This window comes from Nelumbo lutea, chromosome 3 (assembly GCF_056320005.1).
Source record: "Nelumbo lutea isolate HS-2025 chromosome 3, American lotus-T2T, whole genome shotgun sequence".
In the NCBI taxonomy this organism is placed as follows: Eukaryota; Viridiplantae; Streptophyta; class Magnoliopsida; order Proteales; family Nelumbonaceae; genus Nelumbo; species Nelumbo lutea.
In genome coordinates this window covers 45,527,847-45,547,432 of record NC_142686.1, presented here as the reverse complement: position 1 = coordinate 45,547,432, position 19,586 = coordinate 45,527,847, and the positions used below count along the sequence as shown (strand labels likewise).

Here is a 19,586-nt window from a genome sequence, read left to right as displayed (position 1 = left end):
GTTTGGTGTAATTAAAAAACCAAAGGTACTGATTCAGTTTCGGTTAACCAATTTAAAAAACCAACGATTAACCAAGACCATCATACATGTTTTTCTATATATTTATATATATTATACATATTTTATATATTATAAATTAATAAATACACATTATATATATGTACAATTTTTTATTATATATTTATATATATTTTTATAATAAATATTATAAAGTTAAAAAAACGAAAAACCAAAGAACCAAACCAGTCAACCAATTAATCGACTGATTTCGGTTCGATTCTGGTTACCAGTTTTCTAGAAACTGGTACTACCGATTCGATTCACAAAAAAGACCCATGGCTAGAATAAGCACCCCTAGTTATAGACCACCCAAAATTATTAAATTTTTATTTTTAGAAATATTTAATTAATGCATAAATATACATATTTCTTTAAAATAATATCTAACGGAGGGATTAATTAACCTGATTGGGCTGCATTGACTACGCCGCTTCTGAATACCTATAATCAACGTTCAAAGTATTGACACTGGCTGATACGCCCTGACGTACATTTTTTAATTTTACTTATTCTTTTTAAATGGGTTCAGAGGGGCCGGTTTAACCCCAATTACCCTCTAAACCAGTGGCTGACCCGATACAATGGGCCAGTTTAAAACACGACTACTCTCCGAACCAGTGGCTGACCCGATACAACCCCTGTAGGGGCGTATCGGGAAGCCACCAGCACGATACGTATCGAATCCATACTTTGAACCTTGCCTATAATAACTTCAGCAGAAAGTCCACTATTTTCGGCTATCCAGATTTTTACCAAAACATTCTGGGTTCCATGCATCATGCAATACCTAAAGCAGCTGTCTGAAAGCCCTCCCAAACGGGCAATGAGTCAATGACTGGGACTGATGGGGACAGATGAGAACAGGGGAGTAAATGGTTCTCCAACTATCCTATTCCCATGTTAAATTAGATTGAGAAGAAAGCCAAACAGCTGAAGTGGAGATTTCTACGCGTTTGATTTCTACCCGACGATGTACACTTCTTTTTTCAATAGAATTTTACCTAAATAAAATAAAAATCAAAGAAAGGAAACATTTACAAATGAAGATGAGACGGATCATATGGACAACAAAAGCACGACGGGAGATTTAAAAAAAAAAAAAAAAGGTTGAGCCCTGCTGCACATCATAGAAGCATCATGTTCTCTCTGTAAACCTTGTTTTGGGTGTTGGTGGTGAGGCTGAGACTTGAAGCTACCATTACCTGGGATTTGCTTCAGATGGCTGGTTACTTAAAGGATTTGACTGGATAGAAGATAGAGTTCCATTATCTTGAGGGGCCGAACCACCCCACTTAGGCTCTGCATCAGATGGCTCTACCACATGGACTGCACCATCGCTCATGCCAAGGGCAATTTGATTGGGCTCAGACGGATGAGCTGCTACCACCAGTGGGTAGACAATGCTGCTGCTGCAGGATCCAAGTCAGTGCCAAAGGGTTAAAGTAAGCTTCAGAAATTCCAAAAGTTCATTTAATAATCATCTATAATAGAATCTTAACATGTAATGAATGGAAAAGAAAGAGCTTTCCAACTCTTCTGGGCAGTTTGTCAGAAAAAAAAAAATGTGAAGCAACCCACCATGCCAGCCTACCCGATGGAATTATTAGCGGGAACAAGGTATACATAACAATAAAACCATAGGGGACAATAATTCCATCCAATTCCCCCAAACATTTATTGTAGGTTTAGCAGGAATTAGGTACATATGTACATGGCTATGAGCAGGAATTAGGTGCATTGACGGAAGCAATCATTCAAATACTTCAAAGGTGCACTAATGCATAGATATCATTACACCACTGCATACCTGGCAGAGGGAGGCATATAAGCAGAGGGTGCTATTCGACACCGAAGCCTCAAACTGTCTGCATCAAATACTCCAACAGCACCATCACAAAATCCTGCATATACCAGTTGACCATCACACGAGTATATTGCACTTGAGATGGGAGCAGCAAGCGCATCTCTTGGTGACCACTGCAAGATGTTGAAGATAAAAGTATACATAACCAACCATAGTTACTGAAATCATAACGCCATAACAGCAAGTTTAAGCCAAGTCAACAGAATTATTGAAAAATCCTATTGATTTATGAATTGCAACGAGCCAGTTTGCAACTTGGTATAGATTTATAACATGCGACACTTTAAAAGCATGGAAAATTTAGAACAAAAGAAGCCCTAATATTTTTGTCTCTAACTACATTACTTATACAGCGACATATATTGAAAATTCCTATGGCTCTCTAAATTGAACACAAAACAGCACCCAAGAGGACTTCAAAACTATAGTCGAATATCAAGTAAACGTTTAGGGTTTTAGCTTTAAAACTAAGTAAATTAAAACATGCTTTTGGCATTAGTTAACTAGTACTGGTTGACCTAAAAGGAGGAAAAGAAAACCTCATTAGGTTTTACAAAATGGAAACAAGTAAATAAAAGTAACTTCTTTTATCAATACAAAAATAACAAACTTCAGAAGACTACCTTAACAATTCAGACTCGTTCAAAGACTACAAATTGTTAACAACGAACTCATGGTTTAAAAAACAGTGGAAAAGCCAAAAACTTACAACCTAATATTCATCCACTGGTTAGCAAGAAAATGACATATTAGCTAGTCACTTGAGTTTTTATTGGACCTCTTGACAGGCAAGTAGTTGAAGATTTTCTATTATAAAATAATTTAATTTTCCTCCAATCTTTCCTTTCTAGTTAAGATGCAGGTATGTCATATGACATTGGATAGTCTAGACAAATTGAACACAGTCCAGGGCTACAAACTGCCCTTCAAACACAAAAAAGGGCAAGAAAACCTAGGACTTTTACCACTCAGCGTGATGGAAATCTTCCCTTGCATGTTTGCTACAATGAATTTCAAATTTTCTCTACTTTTCACCATTAAGTCTTTACTAGAACCACAGCCAAGATATGAAAACCTAATTTCAATGATGATTCAGATGCAATGCAGCAAAGCCGTTGCACCAGAACGTTAAGTTCATCACGTTCCATATCCATAAAAATTTGAACCATCAGCATTTTTCCCAAAACATGAAATAGGGCTGTTCACAAATAAATCCAAACCGACCAAACTGACCAATCCAGCCCGACCCAACCCGATTTGGATGGTTTTTCTTTTTATTTTTTTATTTTTTTGTAAAAGGTAAGGTACTTTATTAAATCAAAGAACAACACAATAGAGCCTAGGCCATTAGAGGCTGCCTAGGGCCATCTCAGATTACAATCTCATCCAAGACTGAGAACTAAACAACAACCGCATATTCTGATTTTTAAAATCCTCTGTTGCTGACATCCAAGACAATAATTTGCCCACAGCTTTCTGCACCATTTCCTCTGGTGTTTTAGCTTTACCTTGGAAAATTTCGGTTTTCTTTCAGTCCAAATAGTCCAAGGAACATCTGCCGGAATAGTGTTCCAAACCAAGTTACCTTTCTTGCCGAGGCCCTCAATTTTCCAGCAATACAGCAGTTCCTTCACTGAATTTGGCATTACCCAATTGACTTCCGAGGCCTTAAGGAAATGCCCCCAGATATAAGTCGAAACTGGGCAATGAATAGACAGGTGTTCAATAGATTCTGCTGAACCACCACACAAGCCACATGAAATATCCAGAATCTGAATGCCATGTCTCATCAGATTCACTCTGGTCAGACACTTGTCTAAAACCATTGTCCAAATCAGAAAATTTACTTTAGAGGGGCTAGCTGAGTTCCAGATTTGCCTAGCCAGAAAGTTCACTTGACCTGAACTGACCAAATTAAGGAACATGAACTTAACAGTGAAAAAACCATTGGCTTCCCATTTCCAATTCCAAGCATCCTCTGTATTTGAGTCAATCCTCTGATTTTAAGCAAACCCAACAGAGTCGCATACTCTTCAACTTCCCAATCAAAGAGACTCCTCCTACAAAGCGGATTCCAAATAATAGAATTACCTGAAACATTAAAGTTCTCGGCAACAGAGGAATCCTGATTAACAGAAATTTGATACAAGAGAGGGAAGGCTTCTTTCAAGCACACTTCAGAGCACCAAGAATCTTTCCAAAATTTAATCCTTTCCCCATTTCCCACCTTAAATCAAATTCCTTCCTCAAATAAAGGAAAGACCTTCAAGATACCTGCCCATATGGAACTTAGCCCTTTTGTAGAAGGGCACTTGGAGCTCCAATAACCCCAATCCACCCCATTTTTTTCCACAATAAGATTTCTCCACCATGCATTTCTTTAATTAGCAAATCTCCATAGCTATTTGCTAAGAAGGGCAGAATTGAACTTCTTCAATTTTCCTGTTCCCAGATCACCAACTTCCTTAGGAAGACACACTTGTTCCCAATTTACAATGTGGATCTTCTTTTCCTCCTCCCATCCCCTCCATAAGAATTTCCTCTGGAATTGCTCCAATCTATTTGCAACTTTGATTGGAATAGGGAAAAGGGAGAGGAAATAAGTAGGAAGATTAGAGAGAGTGTTCTTGATCAATGTTACTCTACCCCCAAAAGAAAGATATTTAGCTTTCCAAAATGCCAGTTTCCTCTCCATTCTCTCAATAACTGGAACCCAAGTCTCAGAGGAAGTACACTTTACCCCAAGAGGAAGCCCCAAGTACTTGACCGGGAGATAAGCAATCTGACAAGCCATCACATCTGCACAATCTTTTAAGTTTGTAACATGACCCATAGGGATGATCTAAGACTTACTCAAGTTGACCTTGAGACCAGACACCACCTCAAACCAACTCAGAATTCCAAACACCACCTCCAACTGACTTGGGGAAGCATCAACAAAACATAAGGTATCGTCTGCAAACTGAAGGATATTAACTTTTTCCTTTCCAAACAAGATTGCAAAGCCATCCCAAAGCCCACTCTCTGCAGCCTTCTTGCTAAAAAGAGTTTCAATTTTCACACATGAAAACCGAAACCAAGCCAAGTTATCTATAAATATATTCTCACTGAAATAATATATATATATATATATATATATATATTTAAAGCTGAAATATATATATTTTGGAAATGTATATATTTAAACCAAAACCAACCCAAACCGACCTAAACCGATCAGGCCGGTTTTGCTTAATAGAGGGTCGGTTTCGGTTAAATCTTTAGGTAACCCGACCAGGTAGGGTCGGTTGAAAAAAAAAACTAGTAAACCGACCCAACCCGACCCATGAACAGCCCTAACATGAAGCATAGAACTTGCTCTTTTTTCTATTTTTATATCCATATGCTATAAACATGAAGCATTGAGGATAGATAAGGAAAACAAATATATAAAATCAGTAAAATATTCACTTATTTGAATTAGTAATAATAAATTGAGATAAACAACTTACTGAGCACAGGCACTCAAGTTTGCTGTCATACACAACAACTTGGCTCTCATGGACCACTAATAAATGAACCTGATCATTATGGAATTGGACCTTGGTTTCTCCAACCAGTGGGGTGGAGCGGCCAGGGGGTATTTGTATGAATCGTGCTTTTCTCTTTTCCCATCCATCAATGCTCCACATGCAAAGCTGTATATTCAACCCGTAACAGAAAAGTTATTCACAACTAATAATAATTAAGGAACTACATGAATCATTTACATTGTTTCTAAAGAGAAGCAAGACAACAGCTCCTAAATGGTCCTGTGTTCATCTATATATAAATTACATAAATATAAATCCTAATTACCAATCACAGTGTCACCGGAGTACACATTCTCATGGTAATGGTTTTTTCCAAGCACAATGTGCAGTTTATCAATCAATACCTGTGCATCAGCCCCTGATGATACCAATACGTTCAAAGTCTGGGAAAATGCAAGGCCAGTTATTCGTTTCTGATGCCCCTTCAGTTTGGTTTTAACCTGAAAAATCAATTAAAAGTTAGAAACACTTCAGAACAATACATGATAGGGAAATTTATCCAATTTGTACGATATACCACATTGCCCACTCCAAAGTAAAAAGAAAAAAAGAAGAGACATCCAGCAATGCAACTGACATAGACATCACTTTTAAATAAAAGTGCATTTGCTGTCCAATATCCATTTGCATTTTACTCAAACAGATGAGCAGAAAACGATATCCAAAAATTTCAGATATAGGCAAGGTAGCACAAAACATTTTGGCTACTAAATGAGTAAAACTATGTAAGACCTCCAAAGTGATTATCACACTAATTCTTATAAACTCCCAGAGATCAACATAAAAGTCTCCATAATTCATTAATATAAAAAAGCGCAACATTAGGCAACCACCCATGCTGCAAGTGAACAGGATAAATCATTACCTCATCAATCCGCACATTGTATATTTGTATAGTTGAATCTTCCATCCCTATGGCAATGATATTGTTGTCCTGAGGGTGGAATGCCAAGAAGGTGGCTGCAGGAGGTGGTGGCATGAAAGTTGTCATGACCTGATATGGCCAAAAAAAAGTTTGAAGTGATTACCTTGAATCTCTTAGACAGCATACTATTGCATGACCATTAAGTGCACCAGAAAGTTAATAGACAAACTCCAAGAATGTCAAACTCGTGAGGCATGACAAAAGTGATAACTGAAAAAAAAAAAAGAAAAAAAGAAAAAAAGAAAAAGAGATGTCACACCTTAAATGTCATCATGTTGAACAAGGAGACCTTTCCACCAGATGCAGACATAACATAAGAATCATTTTTTGATAATGCAATGCATGCAGCTGATTCCTCAGCTGAGTTGGTATCGCTTGTGTCATTAGTCATGAGAGTTCCATTTGTGGGCTGCCACAATTGTGGTGCAACAGATGCAGTGGACTGAAAACGAAAACAAATATACAAATAAGGAACGCAAAACAAATGTTCAAAAAAAGGATACCATAACTAAATTCAAATAAAGCAAACCTTGCCAGATGGATTCCGATCAGTACGCTGCCATTTCCACAACTTATGTACCGCATTGGATGCAAGGGCCAATACAGCCAGCCCTGAATTTGTGTATATTAGACGCACAATCTGCAATTCAAGAAGCATGTACCTCAGATACTAGATCCACCTCATGAAGATAGGGAAATGAAAAAATGCAAATAAAACCATCCATACAGATCCTCAACCTAAGACCTACTCCCAACAATTCAGAGAGGTCTACCACATTCTGGAGAATAATGAACCACTCTGAGATTAAGCAACAGCAGAAAACTAAATAGTAATAAATCTGAAAACAGAAAAGCATAGGAATGAAAGAATGCTTATATCAGGATTGTCCCAACACCCCATATGGTGGCTCATAAAATAGCCAAGGTACAGATACACACCATTTCTGAAAGCTGAGATTTCTTGTGCTTTTTTTTATATAATTGAATAAATTTTATTAGATACCAAAGGTAAGAAGTACAAGCATCCCAAGGAGAGGCATGAGATACTACCTCTCCAGAATATTCAGATACAGCGTTCCCTACTTACTAGAATAAGTTACAAAGATGCCCAAAAAAGACCTTCCCTGGATACGGGATACCCCTTGCTTGAACAAAGAATCAGCCAGAGTGTTTGCCGACCTGCTTACCCATTTAACATCCACTCTCATTCTTCTAGTCATCCACTTAACTTTTTTGGGGAGATCTCCATATCCCCATATGGCAGTGTTCGGTTTAACAGCCACCCTACAACCACCTGAGAATCTCCTTCAATTAGAAGATGTTCCACCCCAAGCTGGTTAGCAACCTGAATCTCTTGAACAGCAGCTAGTAACTCAGCTTTGTTGTGCTTTGACCAGTAAAGATCACAAACTACTGTTATAATTTAACATGGATGGCTTTAACATCTTCAACATTAAAGAAAAAAAAAGAGCTTGGAGCAAAATAACAATTCATAGTTCTGCTAACCTCTTATCTTTTTTTTTATCAATAAACCTCTTATCCATTTTACTAGCACTATCTTCTTAAGAGGCAGTCAATTTGCTTAAATGAGGTGCACGATAATATAATATGAAATCTAAAAAAAGTAGAAATGAGCAGCTATTCAAAAAGAACTCTATTTAAGGCATACATAGTTTGTTGTCTAAAACATACCTTTCCAGTTGCCATGGGATCAGGCAACCGCAGAGCTTTTAATTGAGCTGAGTCAATGATATCAGGCAGCTTCCAGCTTTTAATCTTGTCAACATCCTCTGGGATTCTTGGCTTAATGTCAGTTATCCTGCTACTGTCCATGGGTGCCTACAATCGAAAGCATCCTGAATAATTTTAAAAGTCTATTTTGATAAGAACTTCAAGTAACTTGAAAGAAGGATAACTTACAAGACTGCTAATAGATACTGCAGGTGGTAATATTCTATCAGAACGTTCCAAGGTCACTAATGGGGCAGAAACATTGGCTACAGGACCCAATGGATTAGCAATTGGAGGCTGCCAAGGGAAAGGGCAGTAGTAAGTATAGAAACATCATATGCATGATGAAGAAGCATACCTATTAATTAATATGAAAATAAATAGAAGAGAAAAAAATAAGTTACCTTTGTATTGATAGGCTCAGAAGGACCTCGAGATCCCTCAAATGTCCTGTTTTCCAGCATTCTTATCAAACGCTGCCCATCAGTGTTTACTAGGATCTTGATACCGCTGTCACTTGTTGTGACTGCTAATAATGACCCTTCCTTGTTGAACCTCAATCTAGGACTTGCCTGCAAGAAGAACCATAACAGTAAGAAAAAAAGCCACAGTTTCTAGAGTTTGCACAATGAAGTGCTTGTATCAAAAGAAGTTAGCAAGGTATTAATATTAACAGGTAATCCGCCATCAGCATCAGTAGTTGTGAACAAGTTGGTATTGTCCATATCCCAGAACTTGATCTGAAATTCATCACCAGCAGCCAAGAAGCGGTTCCTTGTTGTGTCGAACTGAACAACTCCTAAGGATCGCTTCCTGAAACCAGAATATGTTCTCTTGATTGCTCCTTCACTTTCATTCCACTCAACCAGGTGAGAATCACCTTCTTTACTTGTTCCACAAGAGAACAACCTGAAAAAACATAGACAGTAACAATGTAAACACCAAAACTTAACATCAGAACTAGAAAGGGCCAAGCAAATACATATTTTGGTCCTTGAGAAAGAATGGTTTCTAACCAAAAACAGTGACTTGAAAGAATTGAGAGTACAAAGGGCTCCTAGAGATCAAAGCACAGACAAGAAAAAGTTGATGCACTAGTTTTGTGAAAATAAGAAAAAAACATAATATACAAGAATTTAAAAATCTAAATTCTGAAAGTAAGGGCCTTTTTTTATGAATGAAACAAGGACCTTAACCCCATATTGGCCCTTGTTATCTAGGTTCTTGGGAGGGGTGGACTTGATACAGACCTAACATTTGATTTTTTTTCCTTTTTTTTTTCTTTTTTGCATGAAGTGGCAACTTACAGTCTTATTGACAGCCCAATATTTTACCATTACACTAAGAAATGACCCCTAAATGTCATCGGATATTTAAAAAATCCTTGTATCAGTTGGTTAGAGTATGTTACTTATTAAAAGGAAAATTGTAGCCTTCTACATGTAAGTCGTATTTAAACTCTAAATACCATAAGTACCACCTATGATATAATGAATAACCCACTCGACTCAAATTCAAGGTATCAAAATATAGCAATGAGCCAGGTGGGGCAAACCACAAAAAAATAATCCTCATCTATGATCCTATTCACAGTTTCACATTCAAGGCTAACAGAAAAAACTACTGGAAGTCACTAGCCAGTGCATGCAATGGTTCAGATCTAGAACAGAATCCAGATTGAAATGTTTTATGCCTTAGAAGATCCAAAGCAGGACCCACATCGAATCTAATTTAATAAAGCCTAACCCAGATCCAACCCTTAAAGCACAAATATTTTTATCTTAGTCAGATCCAAATATAAACCAAACATGTTTATTATTAGAGATTTACTCATTTCTCCCCAAATATTACTGAAACCTTAAGAGTTATACAAAAGAGTTATACATCCATTCCCAAATTCAACCCAGATTTGGATACAATCCACTGAAGCAAACCTAATATCTAACCCATTTTTGTATTCCAGTCATTTGCCAACCAAGCTCAACAATTATGGATGTGACACATGGTCATGGTCAGAGTTCAGGCTCACCAACTCCATTAGGTGTCTTACCACTAGCTACCTTTTGAAACCAGCTTAGCTAAGAATAAAGAAACTAACATGTACACTGACATGTAATAGTCACAACACATATGGGGTGTTTATCACAATTTTTGAAAACCCAAATACATATGTCTGCCACTTACTTTATGTCAAATATCTTGAGTTTATCTCTAGATAAATTCAATAAGTGTTAAACATATGGTAAGTTTTGATAATATTTTCTTGCTTTCCTTTCCTTTTGGAAGAATAACCGATAATTGCCCATGCCTCTAGGAACCTGAATATGCACACACTTAAGATAATGAAGGCATGTGCCTACAATGAGCATCAAACATAATAACCAACATGGCCATATTTAAGATAATGAAGCATGCCCAGTTATCATGCTTCTTAATCAAGCAAGAAAGAAAAAGGAAAAGCAACACATGGGTGAATGGAGTGGCTTTGTAACAGCAAACATACATAAGCCATAAAACTTGACAATCGACATGTAGAACAGATAGCTACAATCCACTAATCTTCTTTCCTAGGTGCATAAACGCCACCAATCACCACTTTATTTTGATATGAAAAAATTCCACCTTATTGATTAGAAAAGTTAAAAGAAAAGGAAAAGGGTATGCACTCGCTTTGTAACAATAAAAATAAAGAACCAGAAGCCATTACACTTGGTGTACGGAAAAAAAATATAACTGCTGACTGTTCCCTGTGCACAGAGTCCACTTATTACTGCTTTAGTCCAAGGTAAGCAAATTTAACCTTGTTCCATCTGCGCTATATGCCATTGTGGTGCACCAAAGTCCAGGAGCATCATAATCCACTCTAGATCCCAAGCAATCATATAGCCATGCTTTAATCTTCCCATCAATTGCAGTAGAAAAAATAAACTGCATATGAAGCCAAAACCCAAAATGAAATGAGTTCGTAAATTGGCAGTCAATGAAAAGGCAAGCCTTTTAAGCCATTTCAAGGGAAGCATTTTAAGATCACCCTATTTTCTTTTCTATTGATAACTAAAGAAGAATTTATTGATTTAAATGAAAAATGCCACTCACAAGAGAACCCTTTTACAATAACTTTGTTTTACACATTAATGAGATATTGGCCTATTAGAAAGCAAAGAAAAATTACCTGGATATTCTCTTTATAGTGAGGGCAAACAGAATATACAGGAGCTTCATGGCCTTCAAATATATATTGCCTCCGGCCAGCTACAGCATCCCAGACCTGTATTGCACAAAGTGTTACTATTGAAGACAACCATATTATCATTTTGGGTAAAACTGAATTTGTCTCTCAAGGTTGATACCTTAATTGTCTTGTCATCACCACATGTGACAATGCATAGTTGCTTGTTGGGATGAGCAAAAGCAATATCATTAACACCACCAATGTGAGCGTCGATCTATAATATAGAACAGGCAGTCAGCAATGTTCACATGCTCACGACTGTATTTTCTGGAGGGGGGAGGGGGATTGCATAATTACCTCTAAATGTTGTCTCAGTTCTCCAGTTGGGTTGTACATGTATATTTGCACAATATGCTTTGAAAATGCAACACCTAATTTGTCAAGTATAAATAAGAAAATAAGAAATGTGATCTAACACAGGGAAGAAGTCTCCTGAATAATAAAGGACTGCAAGTAACAGTGAAGGAAATTTTTTAGCTTTACCAAGTATGGATCCATCAGGGCCCCAAATACATCGATTGACAGATATTGTTGCATCTTTCATCAATGCAGTCTGGAAAATTTAACCACAAAAGGTAATGAATAAAAGTGAGTTTAGCAATTTCATTATTAAGCTCAACATTTTCAGCAATCTCATTATGTTGAATTTAAAAGAAAAAAATCAAAATAGGCCCTGAAACATAAAACAATGGTGAAACGGGATTCATGTAGCTTACCCCATATGGTTGGGACAAGATTTAGATGATAATGATGATTAAAAAAAAAAATTATATACGCTAAATGTTTTGTATAAAATTCAAAAAGAGTTCTAGCCCATATACTGTCACAATAATCAATACCTGCAAAGGCATCGAGCAAGCCGAAATATCCCAAACCTTGAAAGTTTTGTGTGCTAGCCTTTCTCGGGATCCAATTTCCCAGATTGAAATTTCACCCACATTTGTACCCACTGAAGACACAACGGAACAGAAACATGAAGCTCAGCAATTTACAACCACAAAAATGTGTGGGCTAAAGGACATTCTACAATTGGCAAGAGAAAAATTGTAATGGGAATAGCAAAGATCCAGTGAAGCGAGAACCTAGAAGAATAGTCTGTTGCTGCGGATGGAAGTCCATGCTCATTACATTGGATCCTTGGTTAAGTGTCCGCACAACAGTTCTAGGAAGGTCATCTTGAGAATAGATATTTGGAGGATGTGTGGCACCAGAAAATGAAACCTATAAGAACATATATAAAGCCTATATGTCATCTTGAGCATATGCAGTCGTGTACACATACAAGGAGATTATATTAATCACCCACACAGTGCTATTGATCATAGTTCATAACTTTCATTCTTTTTTGATGAATATCATAGTTCTCAACTTTTTGAGACATGCTATTTTGTTCCTCCACACCTCATCAGGTTGACCAGTGCGGATCCGCTTCATCAAATGTTCTGAATCAGCTGATTGATAATCAACTCCTGGAGCGCTAGTAGGAGTCCTCGGGTGCTTTAAGAAAGCAGCTGCAGGCATTAATATAATGTAAAGATCAATTTAACAGTCTTCATAATTCATCATAGATCTGAAGCAGTATCAATTGAAGCTAAAACCAGACAGAAAAAACTAACCCGCATTAGGGGCCTGTACAAGGCTAGGAGGGGCTGCTGCCACAGCAGCATGAGGTAAAGAAGGGTTGTTGCTTGACATCCACCCTGCAATTGCACTAGCGGATGGGGAAACAACTGGCTGGAATGGCTGCCAGAAAGAACAAGAGCTAAAGTGAACATCATAGAGTATTTGATAACAAGGGTTATGCACAAAGTCAGATACAGTTTACTTACACTATGGGCACCAATAGGAGGAAATGCCCCAGCTTTGGGAATGGGTCCCACAAGAGGGCTATTGGTAGGAGGTGGAGCCCGACCTCCATTATTATGAGCGCAGGTATGATCAGTGAAAAGTGTTTTGATATCAGGGTTTGGACGTGGATTCTTGCATAACTGATGCTGCCAATTCAGACTGAAAATACCACAATAAAGAGGAGCTCATATAAGTAGGAATTTAGTAAATTTGTTCCATAAGCATTGCAAATCATTAGTAAAAAAAGGGCAGATCATTGCATGAGGCTCCCGCCAATGCAGGGTCTGGAGAGGGTACACAGCCTTACCCCTGCACATACAGAGGCTGTTTCCAAGATTGAACCCTGGTCACCACCCAGGCCACAATGGAGCAACCCAACCATTGCAACAAGGCCCACCCTCAATATTGCAAAGCATTAGTCAATTAATCAATTACAACTACAAGTTAGTATTAATTTGATTGGAAGAAGCAGAACTGCATAAGATTAAATTGAGGGCAATAATTCAAACAGGAAGAAATATAACGGATGATGACTAAAAAACATGGATAGAATTAGGAACAAGTAATGTAAATGAGGGATGTGCCTCTATCACCTCTGATTTATCAAAGTCCTCAACCGTGAGGCTTTGAAGGGTGGAAATGTAAGTTTGTCTCTGAATAAAGGATTTGCTTCAATAAGCTTTTTAAGTTCCATAAGCATAATATTCCGTGCGGATTTTGTGTCACCATACTTGGAAAGCTGCTCATTCTGCCTGATGGCTCGAACATGGCAACAGGAAAAAAAATGCATTAGATTCAAATAATGGAAACCACTACAAATTCACAGAAAAATGAAAATTTTGCACCTAAAGTTCTCAAGAGTAAGCAGCTGGGTGATTTCCTTGAACAGTTCTTCATTGAAAGACGCAAAAACCTTAAGATCCTTGACAAGAATCTCAACCGCCTTGGCTCGGTCATGCCTGAGCAGTGGAACAAGAAAGAATTAAACTATAATTCCAAGGCCCCTAGAGATTCCATGAAAGAGCTATCAAATGACCAAAACAAGGACTAACCTATCAAGAGCTTCCAAATACTTCTGTTTCCTTATCTCAAAGAAAATTTTCATTGAATACCGATTATCTTCAACCTTTGTAAACCCACATAAATACCGTTCAACTTCATCCCATTCACCCGCCTGGACTTGATCTTCAAAGTGTTTCATATTGAAGAAAAACCCAGACTCTTGTTCCAACCTACAAAGAGTCACCCATAAAAAAATCAAAGAACAGTAAATGAACTAGAATAGACGCATTTTTTTCTATTTTGATAAACAGCTACATTCAGTTATTAACTTCTTAAAAACATCTAGATTTTTTTAAAATAATAAAGAAAACGGAAGGCTTACTTATGGACAGTTTCCTTGAACTTCTCCTCATCCAAGAACTGTAAGATTAAGAATACCAGTTCCCTACTCAAGGAAGACATGGTTCCCGGTATCCCTAACCGCTCCAGCGCAAAGATCTGATATCAAACCAAAAAGAAACAGAGGATGACAAATCCAAGTAACTAAATGACAAAGTCGTTATCCAACTCTCAGTTTTTCACAACCTTCGTCTTCCCCTATCTACTGCCTAAAACATGAATGAACTACACAAGCATAAGTACATGGCCGATGGACGTTGTCTCTACAACAATTTCATCAGAACGCTCTTACAACTTCACACCAATGAGATCTAAGCCGTAAATAACATAAAACCCTAAATCACTCTTCTGACGAAAGAAAGAGAAACTAACTCCAGTCCATCACTTTTTCTGGAAAAGAAAAATAATCATTTTTTAACATTTCCCAACGAATAAATACAAAGATCTGACCCGAACAACACACAACAGAAGACCAAGTCCAGTATAGCTTCCCCTATTCCTCCTGGACGTCGTTGTCTTCAAAACTTCCTTCTTTCTCCTCCCTCCTTCAATGAAAAGTCTCAACAAAACCCTAATTTCCAAGTCCAAACTCACAGTTCATCCATCCAACCAACCAACCAAATCCAAAGTAAATAGCAAACTTTTCCCAGAATTCGATTTTAGAAATCTACTTTTGCAGAAATGAGTATCTGTTCCAGTTTCTACTGATCCAACGAGTAAAGAAAGGGAAGCAAATAACTTATCCAATAAACTAAAAAAATAACCTAAAAAGGCACGACCACTTTCTTACTCAGTGTTCAGACTCCAGATAATACAGAATGAAGCAGAAACCATTTCTAGGGTTAGGGTTTTGGACAGATAGACGCTCTATCTCTTCTTCTACTCCTCCCTCTCCCTCTCTCTCTCCGGTCTCTGCGACTCTCTAACACCTCCGTATCTTTCTCTCTTTATCTTTGCATCGCTCTCACACTCTCTGTAGCCGCCGTGTTCAGTTCCTTCTCTCTCTCTGTGTCCGCTTTGAATGTCCCCAAAAAACCGCGATTAGGTTGCTGCGTCACTTCAGTTTCTTTTCATATTTTACAAATTTCCAAACCAACCCCTTCAGTTAATCAACCATCAAATTATGCAACTGCCTCATTTATATTCGGACTTTCTTCCCTTTCCCATTTTATCCTTAATACGACAATAGTTACCATTCTATCCTCTCCCATTTTACCCTAATTGATAGCGAATATACTTTTAAAATTCATCAAATAAATTGCAATAGACATAGTTTTAGTTAAAACAAAAATTAAAAAGAAATAAATAAGTAGAAATTATATTTCTAAAAAGAAAAGTAAATGATATTTTTTAGAAAGGGACAAGAAAGTACTTAAAGTCAGAACGCCGGACAAAGGAATATTCATTGTCGCTTTGTTAGACTCAGGGAAAGTGTTGGAGGACAGTGAGGTCATTTTAAAAGCAAGCGGACAAGACTGTCGCGACATTCAGGAAGAAAAATAGGGATGCTTGTGTCATTTAACGTACGATTTGATTCTCGAGAGCCACGTCATCCTTCCTCGTACACATTCACTTCTGCTTTTTTATTTTAAAATAATTTCCGTTTTTTTACAGCATATCTTAATCGACCAATCAACCTGTCATTTTCTAACGTAGTGCGCGGTAGCTGTCCAGTCAGAGTCTCGATAAGCACAGTGCTTTATCAAAGTTATCTATAAGAAGAGTCACTTATCTGACGTCGCTGTCTTGATTTTATTTTTCAATTTTCTAATAAAGAGGAATAAAACGGTATGGTCAGATCAGATTAGGTACAGAGCACAGAGCAGTGCCTGGAACCAGCCAGCTGGAGGTTCATTCTGAGTTGAGAGCAGTACACGTGTCAGTCAGATTTGGTCGGCACGCGAACAGGAAATGTAGCACGTGTGAGTTTTTGAACCACCTGAGCTGCGGGGCCGCCACGTCGCGGTTTATTTAAACTGAGAAAGTGAGTGATGGATTCCCTTTTATGTGAGTTCTCTTTTTGGGGCTTCGGGAAGCTTTCATTTTTTTTTATCTTTAATAATTTCTTTAATTTTAGTTATGTCCTTTTCTTTTCTCGTAATTGCAGAACATCACAGTCATCATTGTACTTCACCAAAAGGATTCGTGGATTAAAGTCGCTGTCTTGTAGACCCTACCTCCCAACCGTTGATGGAGGATTGGAACAACGAATGTACATCACTTGTTTGGAGTATGTAAATTATTCCAATCGGATGGGTAAATAGTCTACCCATCACCCAAGAGAGTGCGCTCGCATGAGATGCACGTTTTTCGTATGATGATTGATGCCAAATCGATGGTTTAAAGTGGTCTTTCCATGTGAGGGGTACCCTCACTGAACCCCTCACTGAAATAAAAGAATTTTTTGAAGGGATAATAGGGGCAACTTTTGGACAAGTAAAAGTAATATTAAAAAATAAAATAAAAAATAAGATAACTTTTGAAAAATAATATTAATAAAGGGTAGAATCATTGTTGATCTTCTTCCTCTTGTAGTCTATTCACTAGCGATGCTGTATCCGGCAACACCTCTGCTTGTCTCTGCCCACCTTTGCCTCCGCTTTTCAGGAATATTACTGAATGTGAGCGAAGGCAGAGGTGGCGGCGGTGGCATTGGTGGTTATTTCTCTACCCAATGCCACCAGCGCCACCAGTCTCTGCCTCCACCCACCTCTGATAACATTGCTGAAGGCAAAGGTAGAGGCGAGGTGGGCGAAAGTGGCGGCATTGGGCAGAGAAATAACCACCAACATCGCCACTGCCACCTTTGCCTCTACCCACCTCTGACAATATTACCGGAAGCGGAGGCAGAAATAGGTAAAGGCGTTGTCGGAGGTAGCAGCGGATGGCGGTGGAGACACTGATGAATAGTCAGCAAAATGAAGAAGATGAACAATAATTCTACTCTTTATTCATATTATTTTTCAAAAGTTATCTTATTTTTTATTTTTTTTAAATAGGGCTCAAAAGTTGCTATTATCCCTTTTTTTAAAAAAGGGTGTATGTTCATTAATTTTCTTGTTTATTGGGCTCAACTCTAGTTAAGGTATCTTTCATGCTTTGAATTTAGAGATTAAGTAGACATTGATGGTCAATAATTAATTGAGCCTTAATTTAAAATTAATTTTCTAGAACTCATTCACTGTGACCGTTCAATCAAAGGCCTTGCACTTTTTTTTATTTATTAATATAAATGAAAAAAAATGTTTGTATGGGGGAGGTGGTGGGGGAGGGGAAGCGGCATTGGGCTTACCAAACCAAGTTCTCTAGTCTCTACTGTTCATGGGAGAAAGACCCGGAGTAGATAGATGATTCCAATCTGATGGTTGACAGAGTACATGAACACAATTCTTGATTTAGATGGTCTCTCACAAAATGGGGATCTTTTCGATTGTCGGATCAGGATAAAAGTTAAAAAAGCATCTACAACCCACCAATTCAATTACTCAAGAATCAAGACGACCCCCCTCATGCCCCTATTAAATTGGGAAACCTACCCACACAAATAGGAGATGGCCCATTGTCAAATAGGAGATGCTGTGGATTGATTGGACATTTGCTTACTCTTTCCAGCCCACGAATAAAGACTTATCCAACCCAGTTGACAAGCCGATGCTAGAGAAAAATTTTCCCTGGAGTCAGGCTTCAACCCACCAACTATGCTACCACATGAAAGCTCTTCCCATGTCAGAGACCCAACTGGCCAACTCTAACCCACCAACTCGGCTGTGGTGTTTTGCTTTTTGGTGTTAAGTGTTATACGGCTGAGTCTATTCTGTTTGATTTGACAGGGTCCACTGCTTTCCACTCAAGCGTTTCCAATATTGTACCTTCCATAGTCATTATATCCATCAATATGAAAAACTCTAGACAATTTTGATTTCCAACCTTGAGCCATTCAATGGAGTCCTTAGAAGGCAGGCCTCTTCACTTTCACTTTCAGTAAAATGTGTTTAATGAGAGAGGTGGACATAGAGGTTGTTCGTTGTTGAATAAAAATGCATCCATCATAAATCATGCACTGACCCCCAAAAGTTGTTCCCATTGGAAAAAGATGGAAACCTACTTAACAAGAAAACGAAAGCAAGCTGCTATTTGGAAAATCTGCTGTACCTGTACACAAAGCAAAATACTCGGGTAGTCCGGGGTTTTCGTTTTGGTTTTAAAGGTAATAAGATGCAAAAATAAATAAATATAATTAAAACTTTAATAATAAGGGAGTGCCATCGGTTAATCTTGTATTAACATTTCGCTTAACCCAAAATACACGGATATGTGTCCAAGCTCAAATATTTAGGCTCTGTTTGGCATCACTCTCTCATCTCATTTTACCAAAGAATTGGTTCAAAGAAATTGGGCTACCAAACGTGATTCCGTTTCTGAGAAACAGAAATCAAACGACTGTGCCAAAGATGATTAGTGATTCTTAGAATCTATTATTTTCTAAAAGGATTCTAGGAATGAGAATCCCTATAATTTATGCCAAACAAGGCCTTATTATTTTATGTTTATTTTGAAGGAAAGGAAAACTTTAAAAGATAATAACAAACCACTCTCTTGATGGGGGCTTATAAGGATTTACTTGATAAAATAAAGAGTACAATATCAATGTGAACGTCCAAGATCCTATCTCAAGCAGTATAACAACAATGCTATAATCAATAACTCGAGCATTACTCGTATAAACTAGCTATAACAACCACTCTCTTGCCAGTTGCCACATAAATCTATACTACTTAAAAAAGCACGAATAGCTTCAAGAATATTTCTGGAAATTTTTAAGGACAAAAGTTACCCCTCCATATTTAAACTTATTAATTTTAAGATATTCAATGCATTTAATTATCTCTTATTAAACCTTAACATTTAAGGAATTAACTTACATTCACCTCCATTAAATCACATATTTAAAAC

The 19,586-nt window shown here is 37.6% G+C and overlaps 1 protein-coding gene across 2 annotated transcripts; it reads right to left on the bottom strand.

Moving 5' to 3' along the window:
* Positions 1-991: 991 nt before the first annotated feature.
* LOC148864669 (protein TOPLESS-RELATED PROTEIN 2-like) lies at positions 992-15,766 on the bottom strand. 2 transcript variants are annotated; one of them, XM_088980215.1, is made up of 25 exons: positions 14,617-15,766; positions 14,285-14,464; positions 14,078-14,191; positions 13,826-13,984; positions 13,214-13,391; positions 13,001-13,127; positions 12,786-12,895; positions 12,467-12,605; positions 12,224-12,333; positions 11,868-11,937; positions 11,682-11,755; positions 11,503-11,598; positions 11,325-11,420; positions 10,953-11,080; positions 8,827-9,061; positions 8,557-8,724; positions 8,342-8,449; positions 8,114-8,260; positions 6,951-7,061; positions 6,681-6,863; positions 6,362-6,490; positions 5,841-5,936; positions 5,416-5,601; positions 1,868-2,037; positions 992-1,469 (listed from the first exon to the last, which is right to left on the bottom strand). In XM_088980215.1, the coding sequence occupies exons 1-25, from the start codon at positions 14,694-14,696 to the stop codon at positions 1,259-1,261; spliced, it is 3,405 nt and encodes a 1,134-aa protein (XP_088836341.1). In that variant the 5' UTR covers positions 14,697-15,766; the 3' UTR covers positions 992-1,258. The 2 variants fall into 2 exon arrangements, with proteins under 2 accessions (XP_088836341.1, XP_088836342.1); XM_088980216.1 differs by having other exon boundaries at positions 992-1,466.
* Positions 15,767-19,586: the final 3,820 nt, after the last annotated feature.

What these genes read in the sequence shown, in the direction of transcription:
- LOC148864669 (XM_088980215.1), bottom strand. Translation starts at nt 14,696, where the DNA reads ATGTCTTCCTTGAGTAGGGAACTGGTATTCTTAATCTTACAGTTCTTG. An exon ending in CCCTGATGGATCCATACTTG is followed by an intron (nt 11,756 to 11,867) that starts GTAAAGCTAAAA and finishes TTGACAAATTAG; the next exon opens with GTGTTGCATTTTCAAAGCAT. An exon ending in AACTGAGACAACATTTAGAG is followed by an intron (nt 11,599 to 11,681) that starts GTAATTATGCAA and finishes TCTATATTATAG; the next exon opens with ATCGACGCTCACATTGGTGG.